General features: G+C 37.6%; 1 protein-coding gene across 2 annotated transcripts in view; it reads left to right on the forward strand.

The window, feature by feature from the left end:
* The first annotated feature begins 266 nt into the window (after positions 1 to 266).
* The window catches only part of LOC113685976 (E3 ubiquitin-protein ligase HUWE1), a 46,811-nt gene continuing 27,974 nt past the window's right edge, over positions 267 to 19,103 (forward strand). For both annotated transcript variants that reach the window (XM_089206771.1, XM_089206772.1), the window contains exons 1-28: positions 267 to 665; positions 852 to 950; positions 2,906 to 3,040; positions 3,507 to 3,599; positions 5,011 to 5,084; positions 5,375 to 5,453; positions 6,022 to 6,084; positions 6,357 to 6,434; positions 6,619 to 6,672; positions 7,053 to 7,121; positions 8,291 to 8,390; positions 8,564 to 8,664; positions 8,811 to 8,872; positions 9,477 to 9,565; positions 9,876 to 9,956; positions 10,484 to 10,566; positions 11,385 to 11,486; positions 11,831 to 12,239; positions 12,554 to 12,634; positions 12,849 to 12,955; positions 13,173 to 13,350; positions 13,658 to 13,749; positions 14,522 to 14,769; positions 15,268 to 15,325; positions 15,552 to 15,728; positions 16,612 to 16,857; positions 17,515 to 17,731; positions 18,492 to 18,828. In XM_089206771.1, coding sequence (XP_089062897.1) covers positions 621 to 665; positions 852 to 950; positions 2,906 to 3,040; positions 3,507 to 3,599; positions 5,011 to 5,084; positions 5,375 to 5,453; positions 6,022 to 6,084; positions 6,357 to 6,434; positions 6,619 to 6,672; positions 7,053 to 7,121; positions 8,291 to 8,390; positions 8,564 to 8,664; positions 8,811 to 8,872; positions 9,477 to 9,565; positions 9,876 to 9,956; positions 10,484 to 10,566; positions 11,385 to 11,486; positions 11,831 to 12,239; positions 12,554 to 12,634; positions 12,849 to 12,955; positions 13,173 to 13,350; positions 13,658 to 13,749; positions 14,522 to 14,769; positions 15,268 to 15,325; positions 15,552 to 15,728; positions 16,612 to 16,857; positions 17,515 to 17,731; positions 18,492 to 18,828 — 3,557 coding nt within the window. In that variant the 5' untranslated portion in view covers positions 267 to 620. The remainder of the gene's footprint in view (positions 666 to 851; positions 951 to 2,905; positions 3,041 to 3,506; positions 3,600 to 5,010; positions 5,085 to 5,374; positions 5,454 to 6,021; positions 6,085 to 6,356; positions 6,435 to 6,618; positions 6,673 to 7,052; positions 7,122 to 8,290; positions 8,391 to 8,563; positions 8,665 to 8,810; positions 8,873 to 9,476; positions 9,566 to 9,875; positions 9,957 to 10,483; positions 10,567 to 11,384; positions 11,487 to 11,830; positions 12,240 to 12,553; positions 12,635 to 12,848; positions 12,956 to 13,172; positions 13,351 to 13,657; positions 13,750 to 14,521; positions 14,770 to 15,267; positions 15,326 to 15,551; positions 15,729 to 16,611; positions 16,858 to 17,514; positions 17,732 to 18,491; positions 18,829 to 19,103) is intronic.

A 19,103-nucleotide genomic window follows, 5' to 3' on the forward strand; every position in this document is an offset into this window, starting at 1 on the left:
CTCTTCTCCAAAAAGCGGGAAAACAACGAAAATAAGAACATACACATTAGAAAAAAGAACAAAATTTTAAGGGATTACAACAACAAAATATATTTGGCGTTGTTTACGTTAAATAATGTGATGGAGCCTCGCCGGATCTGAGTCATTATGACTTGACAATGGACTTTGGATATCACAGTTTGACTTACACAGCGTTCTATAAACGCAAACACGAGGAAAGTCCGCGCTTTTGGAACCGAAACGCAAGGCTTTGTGGGACAATTCAGGCCCAGGCGACCGGCCTCGTTGTGATGTGTACGCGCACGCCATTATTTTCGGCCATATTGAATGAAACACTTCATACGTTCAAAGCCAAAAACGGTAGAAATTATGTGATATTAATCGCGTTGTTTGGCCTATTTTCACAGGGCACGTTGAAAGAATAGAATCAAGGAATAAGTCATCGAGCGCAACAAGACTCTTATCGTTTCGCTTAGTCATCGTGATTGTAAAACTCACGGTTTTCAAAGAATCATAGAATTATCTTTACTCTAAGAAAGAAGTCACCTCCTAGTTTGTGGTGATGCAGCATGGTAGATTGGCAAAATGAATAAATTTTAGCTTATGTTTATGCTCAGAGGATGAAGATTGACAGAAGTAAACTGCGCAAAACGCAGTCCGACGTGGTAAGTGTCGTACAATTGCGAGTAGATATCATTTTCCGTGAAGTCCATTATCAGAAACTTGAGTTCGATGTGTGATAAGCTGAGAAATCTTATATTTTCTTCGGACGCAGTGAGTCTCTCATGTATAGTAGACTTTACTAATGTTCTCTTCTAGTACTTAACTAACAAAGTTTTTTTCATAAACAGGCACCTGAGTGCAAACAGCTTATTCAAAGGTTGAAGGAAGCCAGCGATTGCGAGTTAATTCGAATTCTCAAAGACATCAATACCTGGTACTATGGAAAGGTACACAGATATTAACTTCATCCTTTTTACTAATATCTAGTGTTATTATTTGAATGTTTTCATGATCATTTCAATATTCCAATTTATTAGTTTGCTAAGTTTTTGTATTGTTAAAGATCCCCGTTAGACAAACATCGTCGTGACGACAGGAAATTCAATGTAATTTTAATACTTTGATTGCTACTTGTACATAGTTCGGTTACATTGAAGATGGCTTTAAAAGTTAGATGATTAGGTCACTAAGTTATTTCTTCCTTATGGAAACAACATTTGTTATAGTGTTTGAAAATGTGCTTAATTAACTTTTGATTTAAGTCGAAATCTTTCAGTTGCAAGTATCATTTTGATTAATAATCACTTGAATAATGATTTAAGTACATGTAATATTTAGCAATTCATAATCACTGTTTCATTCACTGCAGTACTTAACAGAATTAGTTCCCATCTTTTCTTTCAGTTAGTGTTGTTTTTGTGGATTGAAAGATTGAAATGACCATTTTAAAGCTCTAACCTTAAGGGTGTGTTACAAAATGATGTCAGGGTCATATTTCAAAGGAGAATTATTTGGAAGTGTAGAGATACAAGTGTAAATTATGTTGCGTAAAGTCAAGCCAATATTTATCATAGGCTAACTCAAATTCAATCTTCTGTTTTCAAAGTTCTCTCTTGGATTTAACCCTTTTACACCTTAACCCTTTCACTCCCAAGATCTGATTAGTAATTCTCCTTACTATCTGCCATACAATTCTTATGATGTTAGTTCAGAGAATTTGGTATTGGATCAACTAATAATCCCATGATTGATATTCTTCTCTATTCTCATCACCTGCCTGCTTGATATTGTATTGATATTGTAAGGAGAAATTCTGTCTTGGTCACTTGTGGGAGTGAAAGGGTTAACAGAAGTGTTCAAGTTCTCCATTCTGTTCCTTATACATTTCCTTTGGTACTACAAGGACAATTTGTCTTACAATCAAGATCCTCTTGAGAATTTGCTATCATTTCCTTTGTTCTCATGACAGTATTGTTTAATTCAGTGGTCATTCTGTTGAGAGAAACTAGATGCTTATCACTCCTATTAATTAAAACAAACTCAGAAGTGTTGATGTGCATAACACTATGTAGACTTTAAAAACTCTGTTTTTAAATGTGTTGTTAAAATTTTGTTATAATATCTTTGATGGATTTTTAGCTTGTTTTCAAATAGTTCTAGAAGTTTAAGAGACTCTGAAAGCTGCTTCTTGTTTATTTACATCATGTTATAATAAGTGTTTATTGTCTGAGTGGGAAGGCCAGACAGGAAAATATTTAGCTTGAGGTCATGACATACAGACCAAGTTCATTGAGGTCAGTGCATCATGACTGAATGACTGAGAGCCAAATATTTTCCCATGGGGCCCTCTCACTCACTAAGCTTTTTATCAAATGACCACTAAGTGTTAAAAATTTTGAAAATTTTGCGTCAACCTAAATAGTATATGATAGATCGGCTTACACGGGACAACCACAAAAAAGATTCTTGGAGTCAGACCAATTAAAACACTTTTTCCTTTAAGTTTTTGCAACAAAGCTGTGTGAGTGCAGGGCCGGATAGCTCTCTTTGGACCAGCTCTCATCAACCCCTTTGGCCCTACACAGGTCAACTTTCCCTATGGTTTTCTATGGGATTGTGCACGTGGAGCTGTTCAGGTCATATGATAAAAATGAAGTGGATAGGCCATAAGACAAAACCTGAACACAAGAGCCTATTGTAAGGTTGAACAGGTTTAGACAGGTAGCTGTAGATTGCCAGTAACCAATTTTTATTAAAACTCCTATTGTGGTAGAGTATCAGACCCACAAATCCAAAGCACTAAGGTTAGATTCCTCATTGGTTTTAGTGGATGCTTCTTTATCCCTTACTTTTGACAAAGCAAATAGTAATTTTATTTAATTAATACTTTTGTTTTGTTTAGTGTGAGCTTCAACACTGGGTAGATGTTATGGACAAGTTTGATGAAATCTTGGCAAGTGTTGCTAAACCAGTTAATGGTAGCTCTTGGATTCTAACTTATGACAAGCTGGATCAACTTGAGGGACCAGATATAGCAGTAAGTTTTTTAACTTAAACAAGCGAAAATAGATGTTTCTTAGACTATAATTGAGATTATCCCCTTTATTTTGGTTATTGATAGTGATTTTGTATGGTAATTTTTACCATACAAACCTCAATGCTTCTTTTTAGTTTCAAATCCTGCAAAGCTTATTTAGCACTAAGTAAGTTAACCCTTTAATTAAACTCCAAAGATCTGATTGTTAATTCTCCCCTCTAGCTGCTCCACATTTCCTTGTATATTAGTTACAAGAATTTGGTGTAAGATGAAGATAACCACTTCTACAGTGTACATGTACATGATAAATTTGAGAATTCTTGTTACCTGTTTGCCAGATAATGTATGGATATTATGGGGAGAAGTAGCTTGTTAATCACTTACTGTAGTTAAAGGGTGAACAATTACTGTTTGTTGGGTTTGGTAGAACTTTCAGTGTATTGATTGATTTTTGTGTTACTTGTAGATTGAACGTCGGTGCTTGGTAAACCACGTGTTGAGATTCACAGCTCTGGTTTTGGAACACTCATACACAAGACATCTGTATAGCTCATCAGAGGTAATTGTTTTCTTTTTGCACCTTAGCAGCTACTGAATGCTAGGCTGACAAGCATAACCTGACCAAAGTCATCAAAACTATACATGTGTGACCATGAAAGGCAAAACGGACACTAATGGTTATACGTTTGAATGGGTAAACTGTTCATTATCCGTTCATTATCTGTTCGAAGGCCTCAAAAACTCTGTTCAAAGCATTTGAAAAACTGTTCAAACGGTTTGCATATCGGTTTGAAATACATTAGGGTCTGTTCGTAGTTTTGTGACAATTATTTGAACGGTTCTGACATCCTTTCGAACAGTTTGAACATCTGTTTGAACAGTTTTTGCATCAATTCGCCAACTAGAAGTGTCTATTCTGTTCATCTGTTCAAAGGAAGAAAATTGCTCTCGTGGTTTCTCTACAGATATTCAGTATAGTGGTCGGAACGTCACAATCCACATCTCTATGACTAAATTGTGAGACAAATGATTAACTCAGCTATCATTTTAAATCAATGAGAAATTGAATAGTTTCCATTTTCAATTGTGAGAATAAAGGCCTTGAAATTGATGACAATGACAAATGAAATGAAAACAATACTCAGCAACATTGCCCATTCCATGATCAAGCTACATGCTTGGAACAGTTTCGCAAACTGTTTAAGCAGTTTATTCATCTGTACAATTGGTAAACCAATAATTATTGTACAACCAATTTTGTGGATTAATAGTATTTTCATCTGTTTGAACAGCTTGCCAGTCTGTTCGACATTATCTGTTTTAATCATCGGTTTGAATGGCTAAGCAAACTGTTCAAGTAATTTATTCACCTGTTTGAATGGTTTGCCCGTCCATTTGAAAATTTTTACTCATCTGTTTGAATGGGTGACCAAACTGTTCAAATAATTTATTCACCTGTTTGAATGGTTAGGTAAACTGTTCAAATGCTTCAAGGACTGTTTGTTAACTGTTCATTATCCATATGTTTTTGCCATTTTAACTGTTTTCTGTTAGTGTCCATTTTGCCTTTCACAGTCGCATGTACACCATTATATAGCCATTTGGCACAGTTTCTAGGACAACACAAAGCATTTTGAAATCTTTTCAAGTTGCTGGATGAGCAGGGAAAGGCCAGGAATGGCAGGTCCAAAAATACCGCCCATAAAAAGTCCCATAACTCAATCTCAGGCTCTAACACTATGCAAGAAAAATATTCTCCACTCTTTTCATTTTGCTCAGCCAGTGAAAAATAGAAGTGCTCGGCACACTTTTCTGTTGTTTGACTAGGGTTTGGTACCACAGTTGTCATTTGCTCAAGTGTAACTGCAATGGGTTTAAGTCTAAAGTTTTTAAACAATTTAAGGGTTTAGTTCTTCAGCCTACAGTATTACAAGCCTACACTAACTGTGTTCAAATATTTTTTCTTTTAGCATCTGGTTTCACTGTTGGTTGCAAGTGACATGGAAGTTGTTTTGTCAGTTCTTGGAGTACTTTATGTTTTTAGGTATTTTCTTAATCTCTCTATATTACATGTAGATGAAACTAAGGGGTCTATAGAAATTGTGGAGGTGACAACCTCATGGCAGTATAAGACAAGATCAGTATAGAGTCAGGGTATAAGGGTGCAAGGGTTAGGATTGGGAGGGGGGGTGGGTGGAGGATAGAGGAGAAAAACTTGACAGATTGTGATTAGAATTGCTTTCTTTAAAATTATTTACCATTTCATAGAAGGCTTGGCAATTTATATATGTAAGCTTTTTCCTTGGCGCTTACTCTACTCTTTGTCATCAATAGTAAAAGATCTAGCTTTATACCACGGTTACCTGCTGAGAAACGGAAAGCAATTCAACAGCGTCTTCAATGCCTAGGAGAGGTAAGTATCCAGACAAAATATTTCTTCATTAAATGATCTTTACACTATCAAATGCCATTTATGTAATTGCAAAGAGAAGCCTTCACACTCTGAGCACTTCGTTAAGATTTGACTCCTGTAATTTCTCTGCCCTAATAGAGTAATTTGATTTGTTATTTTGAGAATCAGGAGACATTGTGGACTAATGGTCCAAGTGTTGGACTTTGGGTATAGAGATCCACTTTGGAAACCTGGCTGTGTTATTGTGTTGTGTTCTTGGGCAAGACAGTTATCTCTTGCAATGCCTTTCTCCTTATAGGAGTATCAATGGATACTTGTAAACAGCAAGGAACACCAGACAAAATCTCAGGGGGAGGGGGGAACATTCAATAGACTGGCTTCCTATACAGGGGGAAGTGATAATACCCCTAATAGTTTCAAACTACTGAAACCTGGAAGAGCTCCAGCCAGAGGATCCATTAGGAATGATTGCTGACCTTACCTCTACTTTTCTATTTAATTATTGTGAGAGCCACACTTTGTCTGTGTATTTCTCTTTGTGTTAACATGAAGATTGTATTATTCTTAGACATGGGGAGGCAAGAATGCAGGGTTCAGTCTGGCCCACTGTTGTGAGGATTTGCCTCCAAAGGTAAAGTTGTGAGACATATTTAAGCAGCAGAATAAAACAACTGATTTTAAGCACCCCCCTATCTCCCTATAATCTTTGTTGTTTCTGAAACAATTTTGTATGTGTGATTGTCTTGTGGTATGTAAGCCATTTTTGCTTTAATCAGGCATTCTTCCAGGCTTGAAATCTACTAAAGTGCTGTTTATGTATATTCATGAAACTTTTGCAGTACCTACATGTCTATGTTTTTTTATTTATTAGTTACTACTTCCTTATTAATGTTTTTTTTTTAGGATTTTCCTGCCAGCTGTGCCGACGTTTATTTTGAGTATTACAATGAAACCCCAAACACCTCACAACCTGATTCACAGGTAAAGAAAGGATATGAACTATCCACTCTTAGATATTTTGATGTCAGCTGTGCAGTGCAGTGTTCTGATGACATTTGACCTTTTTTTCTAAAAATGCTTTTGATGATAATGCCAGGATGTCATGTCTGCCTTAACTAGATTTTTTATATGATTAAGAAGGTTGTGTTTTTCATTCATTGAACAGGCCCAAACCTCAAGTAGCCAGTTGACTTCAGTACATGTCAAGCAACTTTACCAGGTACCACATTGCACATATAAAAAGACCTATTTGAATGCTTAGGATAATTTTCAAGGAATTTTCACATCCTCATCCTCCATAGTCTGATGATCTGCATCTTCCACAGTGACTCATTTGCTCTGACGAAGGACAAACTCTTGAAACACCAGCTTTGAAACTCTTTATGGTTGCTAGTTTACATTATCAACTCAGTTGATAATACCAAATGACCTTGTTATACTCTCCCACGGACGCAGCAACGCAGTTTCTTTAGAAACTTATCCCCTTTCTTCCACAGTGACTGTTACCCTAGGTTCAATCATTCATTGAGCTTTGTAGGAAAATTCTGCTTATCTACAAACATATATAACAAAGTTGTTCTGTGCTACCTTATTTGCTAGTTTTCAGAGAATCCAGGAGAGGTTATGGAACAGGTCTTGGGTTGTTATAGTGTGCCTGCTGACAAACAGGTATTTTGTAGCTGTGCAGAATCAAGGGTAAATTCTTGATATTTCCTTTTCATCACTAGAACTGCTGGTACATGTAATTGCTGTTAACCCATAATGTTTAATAAGTGATCAAGATAGAATTTCTCCTTACAGCATCAATACAATATTAAGCAGACAAGTGATGAGTAAAGAGGAAAGTACCGTATTTAACCGTGTATAAGTTGACCTTTTACTGCCTAAAAATCGGTCCAAAAAATCACCCTCGACTTATACATGGGTCAAAATCTGAGATAAAAAAACTTTCAGGACAAATTAGCATAATAATAATGTCTGATATGTAAACAAACAATCCACTTTTACATGGTACAAGTTCCGATGTCTTTTCCCTGCACAACTCGAGCAGTCTAAGTTTAAAAGCTTTAAAATAAAGAACTGATAGTTGCAGCCAATAAAGTGGCAAGTCCGCTCGACAAAAGCCACATCTCTCGCTTCAAAGTTTTGCTGCTTAGTAACCTGGCTTTGTATCGTGCGAGCACGAGGACTTTGTTTAGCACGTGTTCCAATAAAATGCTAGTTGGCAAGGTTTTTGTTTTGGTTATTAGGCGCCTTTACACAATGATAAAGGTTCGTTAGAAAGTAGTATGTTTGATTTTGTAAGCTAATTTCAAAAATTGTGAGGAAAATGCTGCTTACATGTGTCGCTAAAACACACTAAAACGCTTGTGTACACGCAATAATAAGCTTCACGTCCAAACTTGCTGTGATTTTTTTCATATAACCATAGTACCTGAAAGAAAATTCTAGGAAATATAAGATTAGTTTTTCAAGAAAATTCTTGCTCAAAAATAAGAAAAACTTATTTTTGGGCTCCAAAATGGTGGGTTGACTTATACACGGGTTTGACTTAAACATGGGTAAATACGGTATCAATTTGGGGATTATAAGTTGAGCCAATATCAAATTCTCCTAACTAACATCATAAGAATTGTATGACAGAAGGTAAGGAGAGTCACTAATGAGATCTTGCGAGTGAAAGGGCTAAGTTTCACCATGAGTGTAAATGTTTTATGGTTGGAGTTAGTGATCATTGAACTTAAATGTAGGGGTTACCATCCAGCTCTACTCCCTATCAGATCATACAGGAAAAAGACTGTTTTCTAAATTTCTCTCTTTTGTTGTTTGTTTATCAGGTAAATCTGTTCAGTAGAATACGACTGGCTAAACATTTTCCTGTTTATGAGAAGAGATTGCAGTGTATCCAGGCTCGCCTCCAAGCCATCTCTGTGTTATGTAAGAGCTTTATCCCCACAAGTGTTTATACATGTACATTCATTTGTTGTTTACTGGGGTAGAGGTCTGTGGCCATGGCATTTTGTGCCTAAGATCTTTACTGCAATGTTTATTTTCTTAAACTGTTCTGGATGCAAGTTATCAAACTGAAAATTGTGTTATTTCTACTACAGTGTATTCCAACAGCACTCAGGATGTTGTAAACCCATTGCTATATCAGGGATTCATTGAAGAAACTGTAGAATTACTTGAGTTGGAGCAGCCACAATTCAGTGTAAGTTGTTAGTTGGATATTCATACAATTTAACTGCCATCACCTCTCATGTAAAGCTTGTTATGGAGCATGATTAACTGCTCTCTTGCTTTGACAGTAGTGGCATAAAAATGACTCCTTGCTGGTGTGTGATTTTATTTTCACAGGAAATAAGAACAGCAGCTATCCGCACTCTTACTGCCCTGGTACACATGGAGTGCAGTCCAAGGTATGCAAAAAAAAAATTGTGGTTTGGAGTGGGGTTAAAAATTTTTGTGATTTTAGCCAGCTGGAAGTTCTGTGTAGAGAAAAACTGTGACCAAGGTCTGGGAAATGTTGTGGCAACTCCTAGTCAGCTTATAACTTTTTTTTTTCTCTCCCTAAATTATGTATATTCTAGTTGTTGTCCTTTTCCGGACACAAAATGCACTCAGAGAATGCAGTGAACTATGATAAACTGTGAATTTTTTAATGGAATATTGTCTCCACCTTTCTTGTGCAATAAAAATCTTTTTCGAAGTATGTTTCTGCACTAAAATGGATTTGTTGGTAATTTTGGTAAATGCATTGACAAAAGTTGCAGCAAGTCTAGGGTAGGGATAGGAAAATCCAGCCTACACATAGAACTTAATCAGATTACAGGATTTGCTGACATACCCTTTTGAAAAAAATGAATGACTATTCATGTAAGTTCATCTTGAAGAACGGTGTTTTTCACTGAGTAAAACCCTGCAGTTTTACTGTGCATACTATACATGTATGATGCAATACTGAAGGAACAAAATGTCCATGTGCAGAATGTTGCATTGATTGGTGTTTTCCTTTGATTGTAGAGTGAACACTGTGATTGACTGCACAGGGCTGGCATCTTATCATGGATTCTTACCTACACTTACGAGAAACTGCATCCAAGCTCTTACAGGTACAGAAATCAAGGCACTCACAATTTAAGTAGGCCAAACACATTTTTCATTTTGTTGTCATATTTGAGTAATGCAGTATTGGTTGTATTATTCAATATATAGTTATCTTTTTCTTATTAAGGCTCTAGACTTTGTCTTTGTTTTTGTTTTATTGAAGCAAAATTTACTTGTATTAGAACTCAAAGGATTTTATTCATTCCTATTGCATAGAATATATATGTCATCCTGCGAGATAAGGGTTCACACTTAAAAAATAAACTTCTTAGTGGCATAAAAACTAAATGTTCGTGTTGCTTTATTATATTTCAGATCCACATGGTGATTCCCTACCCTTACCATTTGCGACTGGTTTGTTTTCATTTCTTTACCACTTGGCATACTATGAAATTGGTAGGTGAAATGTGCCAAGTAATTTTTCATGACAATTTCATGCAGTAAATAAGAGGCATCTGTAATGTTATTAATCTTGTCTAATAAGATTTATACATGTATGTAAGAATGCTATCACTGAAGTGTGCATGTACATATCTGATACAGCACCGCTCAAATGTTCATAGACTATTCCTTGGAACTAGATCTGTGATTCTCAGTCCTTGCATCATAAAAACCAAGAGGGCTGAGGCTTGATTCAAGTTTCGAGTTGTTTAATATATTATTGAGTCAAGTTTGGAGATTTTTAAGATGAGAAATTAAAAGATTTTTGGCATGACTGACTTTTCATACGAGTAGAAGCTTCTTCCCTCATGTTTATTTCAGAAGATGAAGGTGTATTGTAGTGGGTGCTGCAATGGGGGCTTCTTCATTGAACTTCTTTCTGAAAAACTTCATTCAAGCTGGCTTTACAGTTCCATCAGTGATCTCTCAAATTAACTTAACAGTTCTATCATGTAGCTTACTGTTTACATGGTGTTTGTTAGGTGCTGAAGCATTGGTGTCCTGTGGTTTGTTAGAAGCTCTTCTTAGAGTTGTGGAACACCAAGGAGGAGACAGTCATTTGACAGTAAGATAATCACAAAGAATCAAATTCATGTGTTAGAGAAAAGATTGGTGTAGTGCTTGGTTGTTATTCTTTCATCAACTGCCTCGTGCAGGGCTCCAAGCTCAAATTTTTCCAGAGCTACCAACTATTAACCTAAAATTGGTTTGGTTAATAGAAGAAAAGACACTTTGTACGGCATGCATGTGACATTCTTAACTGCTGACTACATTGCTTATCAACATGTGAGACTAGTACATGTAGCCTCTAAATGGTACTCGTTCAGCAACAGCCACTTTGCAGGAACCCTGGCTAAATCTTGATAGCCTGAGCTCTCTCTTTTTTTTACATTTAGATGTGGAGAATACATTTATTATCTTGTCATTTTACTCTATTCTCCTACAGCTACATTTTGTTATGAAAAACTTTCTCTAGTTTTGCTCTAGTTAGTAGTAAGTAGCCTATATAGAAAAGAGATGGAATCCTTAACCCTTTAACTCCCACAAGTGATTCACATGTAACTTCTCATTACAATATCCAGCCGCTATTCTGCAAACAGGTAATGAGAGTACTCAAATGTATCAGGTAGAATTTGTTATCTTGATCTAACACCAAATTCTTGCAAATAATTTAGAAGGAAATGTGTAGCAGCTAGAGGGGAGAATTAACAATCAGACCCTGGAAGTGAAAGGGTTAACCTTTTCTTCAACATCTTAAACTAGACTTAGTGATTTGCCTCTTTGTTAAGAGAGAGGGTGGTTGCATTGTATGATATGCAGCTCTGGGTGATGTTGTGACAATGATCTATTTCAGTACTGTTGTGTCTGTGTTTTTATAAATAGTTTGTCACAAGAGCAATTCGAATTATGGAGTGGATTGCCAACATGGACTTGTCCGGTTACCAGAATCAGAGTGGGCTGACTGCCATTATAAACAGACTAGAGGTACAGTATCCATGCACATACTCTAGATCTACATGTAAATTTGTTTGAAAACACAAGTGTACATTGTTTGTATGTGAAAAAGGCTTGGATGCTTTATTGATAAATGATGACTTTTTAAACATGACTGGAATAGCTACAGGTGTATGGCCTTATCTGGCAAAAACTACCAAACCAGTAAAACCACTGGAAAGAGGAATTTTCTCCGATACAAAGTGGGATGATGTCCGGAAGCTTTTCCAAATCTACATGCCCGTGGGTGTTGTCTGTACCCAGTGCAACACAACATATGTATAGCATGTTTTGATAAGTGTTTTTGTTTTTTTGTTTTTATTTGAAATATGCAGCAAGAAATAAAGAAATGTCTGTCCCATCATGGACCCATACTGTCTCCAGAGCTCCCCTCTGTACCTTCCAACCAACAAGAGGGTGTTGCCATGGAAACAAATGATATGCTGGGAACCCAGTCTGATGCTCCTTCACAGCCACACCAATCAGAAGAGGTGCCAATGGAAACAGAGCAGCCATATGTCAACAGTACAGGAGTCACAGATGATAACAAAATGGATGTGGATGAGCATGACTCGGGCAAAGAAAAGTCACAGGTTGAATCAGCAGTTGCAGGCCCCAGCTCAGGAACAAGTCCTGTCAGCAAGAACCGCTGCTTGCCCCAGAGAGCTGCATTGATTAAAGCTGTTCTGAGTTTCTTAAAGAAATCTATTCCTGATCCATCTTTCTCAGAGAGTATTAGAAATGGTAAAGATAAACATCGTCTTTCATTTGGTTCTGCAAGGATAGTTTGTAGAATTCTCTTGAAAATCACAATATTAACTCATAAATCTTAGATATTGTATAATTGCTAAATACAGTCAGTCTCCAGTTGCTCGACATTCTATTTTTTTTGGTTGTTTGTTTTGTGCATTTTACCCTATTATTTTCCTTATTTTTCAATCTTCAGCTGCTACAGTGGTGAAATCTGTTTCCTTCTCGTAACACAGATATTAGAAGGTATTTGCCTTTGAAGTTGAACAATACTTAACATTCTGGATACTTGATTTGGTATTTTTCAGTAATGGACAGCTCACTTCCAACATCGCTGAAGCACATCATTAGCAATGTGGAGTATTATGGCCCTGTTCTCTTCATGGCAGGTATATAAAGTAAAATTATAATTTTCAAAAAGATTGATCACCTGTTAAGCCTCAGCAGAATGTTTCTGGCCTCATTGATGGCAAAAGATAGCCTTTTGGAAAACTGCATGGAAGTTATCAGCAGTCAGAGTCATTTTTCTTAGGTATTGTACTATTTGAGAAGCATGCTCAAAGTTCTCTGAACCAATCTTTAATTTATTTCTTTCCTCAACAGCTATTGATGTTGTGACTGTATATGTTTTCCATGAGCCATCACTTCTGTCCTCTCTCCAAGACAATGGCTTGACTGCAGTTATGCTGAAGGCTTTGGTAGTAAAAGAGGTTGGTTATATTGTGTTACATTACTTACAAGTGCACTTTAAATAATAGAGTAAAAGAAAATAGAATAATAAAGCCCCAAGTAAATTTAATCATGGCTTGAAATGCACCTCTTTAGTTTTATTTAGATAAAAGAAGGTTTCCCTGTGTAAAGCTCAGGATAGGAATTCATCATTCAGTGAGCTTTGTGAGTAAAATTTGTTCCTTATTTTCATTTAAGGTTCCAGCCACACGTGAAGTTCTTTCATCACTACCAAGTGTGCTTAGTGCTCTTTGTTTGAATACCAGAGGACTCCAAGCTTTTATGAGCTGCAAGCCTTTTGACAAGTTGTTCAGAGTCCTGCTTTCTCCTGACTACCTTCCAGCAATGAGGCGTAGAAGAACCTCTGAAAGCCTAGGTATAGCTTCTTAAATACAGTGAAATACAGTAAATCATTTGAACCCAGGATTAGCAATTGATCATGACCTGTAGCCTGATTGTCCAGCTGAGTGTAAGCCTGGAAAGGACAGTTGTCAGTGGCAGTGACTGCTTTGCTACAACCTGAGCAGATGTGCTGCCATTTGCACAATACTATATAAATGGGAAATGAGCTCAGGATGTTATGGGCTGCTGACCTTTAAGGCTTCATCTCAAGGACATTTGTTTTATCTTTTTTTAGTGTTGAATTAGCAGTGAATATTCATGTTCTGTTTTCTGCCTCTAAGGGGAAACTGCTTCCAACCTTGGCACAGCAATGGATGAACTAATGAGACATCAACCCACTCTAAAAACAGATGCCATGATGGCCATCATTAAGGTATCTGAATTTTTTCCTTTTGGAAGATATGCTATGTGTAGTTATACATCTGGGCCCAGTTGTTCAAAGTCCGATTGGTGCTAACCCATGGTTAAATTTTAATCTAGGTTCTTTATTCCTTTGATCAAGAGCCTTTTCTGGATAATTTCCTCTTATCCTTTTAGGGCATCCAATCATCAAATTGTACACAAAAAAATTTGAATGAATTTTCCTTTAAAGCTTTCTAATCGGAAATCAGATTTCACTCTAACCCTGGGTTATCTTAACTCAGCTTTGAACAACCTGGCCGCAGTGTTGTGGTATTTCCCTGTTCCTAATCTGTGCCTGTCATTGGGAAAATTTTGAACAATATGACTGCTCAAATCTTCATGAATTTATATGTAGAAAAACTGTACTCCAGATGAGCTTTGCCAGTCCATTTACTCTTCAGCACCATGCAACTGTGTACTTGGATCTTAAAGATGTACTTGTGAAGGGAAGCCACATCTGTGGCTTGAGGGCTTGCATGATCTTTTCAGCTTTGCCCATAGAACTCTTGGGTGGGCATGAATATGCATGCACATGTTGTTCTTTATGCCCATGCAAATCTGCCATGCTTTTGAGTCAGAATTTTGATGTTTTTTTTTAATAAGATTTTCGTCAGGCCAGGTAGGCTGATATACATGGATATAAAAGAAATGTGATTAGTACCATTTAAATGAGAGGCTTCAAAATGTACGGTGATAGAACAGTTGATTTGTATTTTTTTTTTCATTTTGTATTCTCCTTTTAGTTGTTGCAAGAGGTTTGTAGTCTTGGTCGAGACCCCAAGTACATTGGCTTTAAGATGGGTGCTAAACCTGATGGTAGTGATACAGATAACAGTAGTACACTGGGACAAGGAACTGGGCGTGTGGCTGTTGTGAATGAGGAGCCCATGTCAGATGAAGAGGAGGATGATGACGATCGATTCAGCTTTACAAGCACCACCACTGCTGCCAAAGTTGTGACAGAAAATGATAAAATCAAGGATAACTCGAAGTATGACATCACAATATTATGTTTTAGTTCTCTAAGTGCACTGCACTTAAATGACAAAATCAATTCCATCCAAAGAAAGAAGTTTTCTTTTGCAACGAGTGAAAGACTAAGAAAAGATTTTGAATCCACATGAGGTAGCAAACCTCAAACCTTTGGATTCCCTAGCTTGATGCTCTACCACCGAGCCACAGTGACTCTAAAGGGAGCTACACTGTAGGCTAGTTCTAGAATCATACGTGACTTGAGTCAGACAGAATTCCAGGATCAGCAATGTTGAAAGCTTTGTTGTATAGTATGAAGGCATGTATTATAAGAAAAATGGTGTATGTTAAGCTTGGTAAGTTGTGATTGGGTTTGGTTTTTTATTTTACTGATTGCGACCTGGCACAGCTTTAGGTAACAGATAACAGATCATTACAAATACTGCTCTGTGAAGATCTATGAGAACACTACTAAGGTGTTGAGTATGGCATTTACTCTCACTTTTTTGTTTTAAAGGACTACAGAAGAAGAAAAAAGAACATTCATTCCTCTCATTGACTACATTCTGAATGTGGTATGTAGAAGCTCATTGAAAATAGTTGAGAAAAAACAATCAGGTCAACAAAGGTTTTGCATTTTTCAAGAAGACAGTACTTAGATCTAAAATTTTTATGTATTCTGAATGCTGATTTTTTTGAAGAGGTTGCGATAGTGTGTGTCTGAAACGTTTTGATGGAGGATTATCTCACCTACATGTGATAGATTGTTCTTAAATTTGTGAATGTCGTCATTTTTTCCAGGTTAGATTCGTGGACTCAATCCTTAGCAATAATTCAACTGATGATCACTGCAGAGAGTTTGTTCGTCTTGGAGGTCTGGATCCCTTGATCAACATTCTTGGTCTGCCAAACCTGCCTCTGGACTTTGTGACCTCCCCTGCCTGTCAATCCGTTTCAGGCGTGTGCAAATCCATCTTGGTAGGAATCGACTTTCTTAGTTTTTTGTCAGTTAGGGTGGAATAAAGTGAGATATAATTTGGCACCAGGGACTACCAAGGTTAAGCTTTTTTTACGGTGTCAATTGGTACTCCGTTGCTATTAGCAAATGAAAATACTAACTCGGAAAAAGTAACTTCTGTTTAATAAAGGAGGCAAACGTTTATCGAAATTGTGACATTTCAAATTCTTATTTCTTTCATTGGAAAGTAAAAATTTGCTAAATGAGACAACTACAGTATTGAGGCAATTGGGATTTGCGGCCGAAATTTATTTTCATCTCGAAAACGTACTTGTAATTGTTTTGGCTGTCAACAAGAGGAACAACTCACAGTAGCAGTTACATGCTTGCTGTCCCAATTGCAATTGAACTTCCAATAAGCATTTGATTCTGAAAATATGAAAGATGAAGAAGAGGAATTATCTTGTCTCGGGCAGAATTGTCGAGCGCCAATAATGTCAAGAGAAGGATGCATGTACTTTGCTTCTCTTCACCCGTAGTGAAATTTGATAATAATAATTCTCTATTTATATGGCGCTATTTCTATCGCTTTTCAATGGCACTTTACAATGACTGAAATAAACATGAAATCCCGTCTGGTAGGAGGCAGATCAGTTGGCTATTTGCAAAGCGCAGCCGAGGAGTTGAACTCGGGGCGATCGAGAACAAATCCAGTGAGTGGCAGGGTGGAGGACTTGGACCCAAGACCACCAGGTTACAAGCCCAGCACCCTAACCACTCGGCCACTTCACCTCCTTAATTATTCGTTGCTTTTGTTTTGTTTTGTTTTGTTTTTTTTTTGCGCAAACTTTCTAATGGGATTAGCTGCTAACTATTCACCTTACATTTTCCTCTCTCTCCCAGATGTTATCACATGAATCTCAAGTGTTAAAACAAGGACTGACTCTGCTCAATGACGTGCTCAGTTCTCTGCAGCCTCTGATTTTAAGGTCAGCCGAATCACCAGTATCCATTCTGCTGCATGAAGTGGCCTGTTCGGGTCGACCACAACAGGCCATGGCATCAGTGCAGCTAACTCCACTTCTACATGGAATAGCAGCCGCGCATGCATTCATCAGTATGTTCCTTCATGTTTGTAAAGTTGGTCAGGTGAGGAGGCTGGTTGTTAGCTGTTCAAGCAGTTTTTAATTGAGTGGCGAAAGTGATCCATGATTGCTTTGGTTTTGCGTAACTTCTCTCTGTGATTGGTCTAGAAAACTCACGCCACTTTCTAAGCCAATCAGATTCAAAGCTTAAACCACTCGTGATTTGGTCACCCGCGTTTTCCCGCGCTTCACGCAGTTGCCTGTTTTTACTTTGAATTCTTCTTGGCTAACTATGACGTAGACCTGCGCTCTGAATGGCTGTTGCGATACTTTGGTCTTGGTTTTTCAAAACTCAACCGAAAACTGCTCTAAGAGCATTTAAAGTATTTTGGATTATGTTAGGAGACAGAAGCATGTGGATCGCAAGTGTATCACTCAACGCTGATAGAAGCTTCGCCGAAAATAAGTGTTTCTTAGAGAAAAGTCGGTGACTTTTGAGCTCGATATATAACGCTGAGAGAAAAGCAATGTCTGGTTTATTCCTTGCAAACGTTGGTCCTTAGAATAATGCGAGTTTTGTTGGAAAATAAGTCTAAAGCGCCTGACTCTCCTTACGCTGGCTAGATCAGTTGTCGAATGATTAACTGTTTGCTCCTTCTACAGTTCATTGTGATATTTATCTAATCAAGTATTTTTAACAATATTTTTCTTGTGGTTACAGTTTGATATCCGCACTTTGTGCATCAATCACTGGGGTTCTGATGAAGGAATCACTGTTCTAAAGCAACTCGGTCAGTTATACATGTTCCTTATCTGGGAAACGATTGTCTTGGAAACTGTTAGCCGCTCAGATACCTCATCGGATGAAACAAAGGTTTTTGACAAAGATCTGGAGATGCTAAAAGCTTCAACTTCAGCGAGTCAGGAAGAACCTTCAGGTACAAAACAATATTTACGGTGTATTTCACTCGGACAACATTGTAGTGATCCTTGTTTTAGGCTCTTTATTCTCCGTTCTCACTGCAGTAAATTTCGTTGCCAATTGGTTTTGGAGAATTTGGTGTTACATCAAGTCATCCCGTTGGTGGATGATGTGTGCACGGCCGTCTATCAACATCACAAAATGTTGCATGTTAACACTTTTCGCTTTCACTTTGAGTTTCACACAACTCCATACATGTAGGACAAAAGTTTTGGACCATTTCTGTAAGCACTTCGCGGCTTGATTAAGCCGTGATCGTATAAATGGTCCAGGTCGCGTCTCATGTAAGCCCCAGATTATTTCCTTGGTATAAACGGCCCTAATACCTTCTTTTCACCACCAAGAGAAGTACGTTTTTTGGTCGCTCTTGGGAGTTAGACTGTTAACCCTTTAACTCCCAAGATCTCGTTAGTAATTCTCGTTACTGTCTGCCCTACAGTTCTTGTGATATCAGTTTGGAGTATTTGTTATTGGATCAACTTATAATCCCCAAATTGATATTTTTCTTTATTCTCGTCACTTTTCTGCTTGATATTGTATTGATATTGTAAGGAGAAATTCTGTCTTGGTCACTCACTCACAGTACACCGGTACTACTCCTTTGTCCATAAACACTTGAAGGCATCATCTTGCTTGAAAACTAAACGTGATGACTTCTAGCCTACTGGGCAGTTTTTTTAGCTTCAAAATTACCTTTTGTTTATATATATTTTCAGGGCAAACCTCGGAAGGCAGTACAGTGATAACAGTTACAAACGACAAGCCAACAAGTGGTGAAGCCAACGCCGCAAAGTCGAATCTTCTTCCTGTGCAGCAAAGAATTATAAAACAACTTCTTCAGACATCAACAGCTCTTGGTCGTGCTTTGTCAGACTTGTTTGTCCTCCTTGTGAAACTCTGTGTGGGATCTGCTCAGAGGATGCAGCGTCGAACGCCACATCTCGCAACGCCAACCCCACCAGCTTATCTCGTGGCTCTGGAGCTCAGCAAACTTTTAAAGGATGCTTTGTCCTGGCAAGGATTTCCCAGTGATATTCCAGCGCTCAAACCAAGGTAACTGTTTTGTGTTTATGCCTGTACCGAAGAATTGTCAGGGAAGGTTGATGAAATGGTGGTGGTTTTTTTTTTGGGGGGGGGGGGGGGTAACCTTGCGATTGACTGACATCCCATCCAGGGGGGAGTAGAAATACTTTCAGTCGCTTCACGATGAAGAAACCAGGATGAGCGCTGGCTGCACGGGCCTCTTGGTTCAAGCACAGACTTGACTACCTTACCTCCTTGTCTTTCCACACGATGTTTTTATTTGACTATTATCATGTTTGTTATTT

This window comes from Pocillopora damicornis, chromosome 5, assembly GCF_964200805.1.
Source record: "Pocillopora damicornis chromosome 5, jaPocDami1.2, whole genome shotgun sequence".
Lineage (NCBI taxonomy): Eukaryota > Metazoa > Cnidaria > Anthozoa > Scleractinia > Pocilloporidae > Pocillopora > Pocillopora damicornis.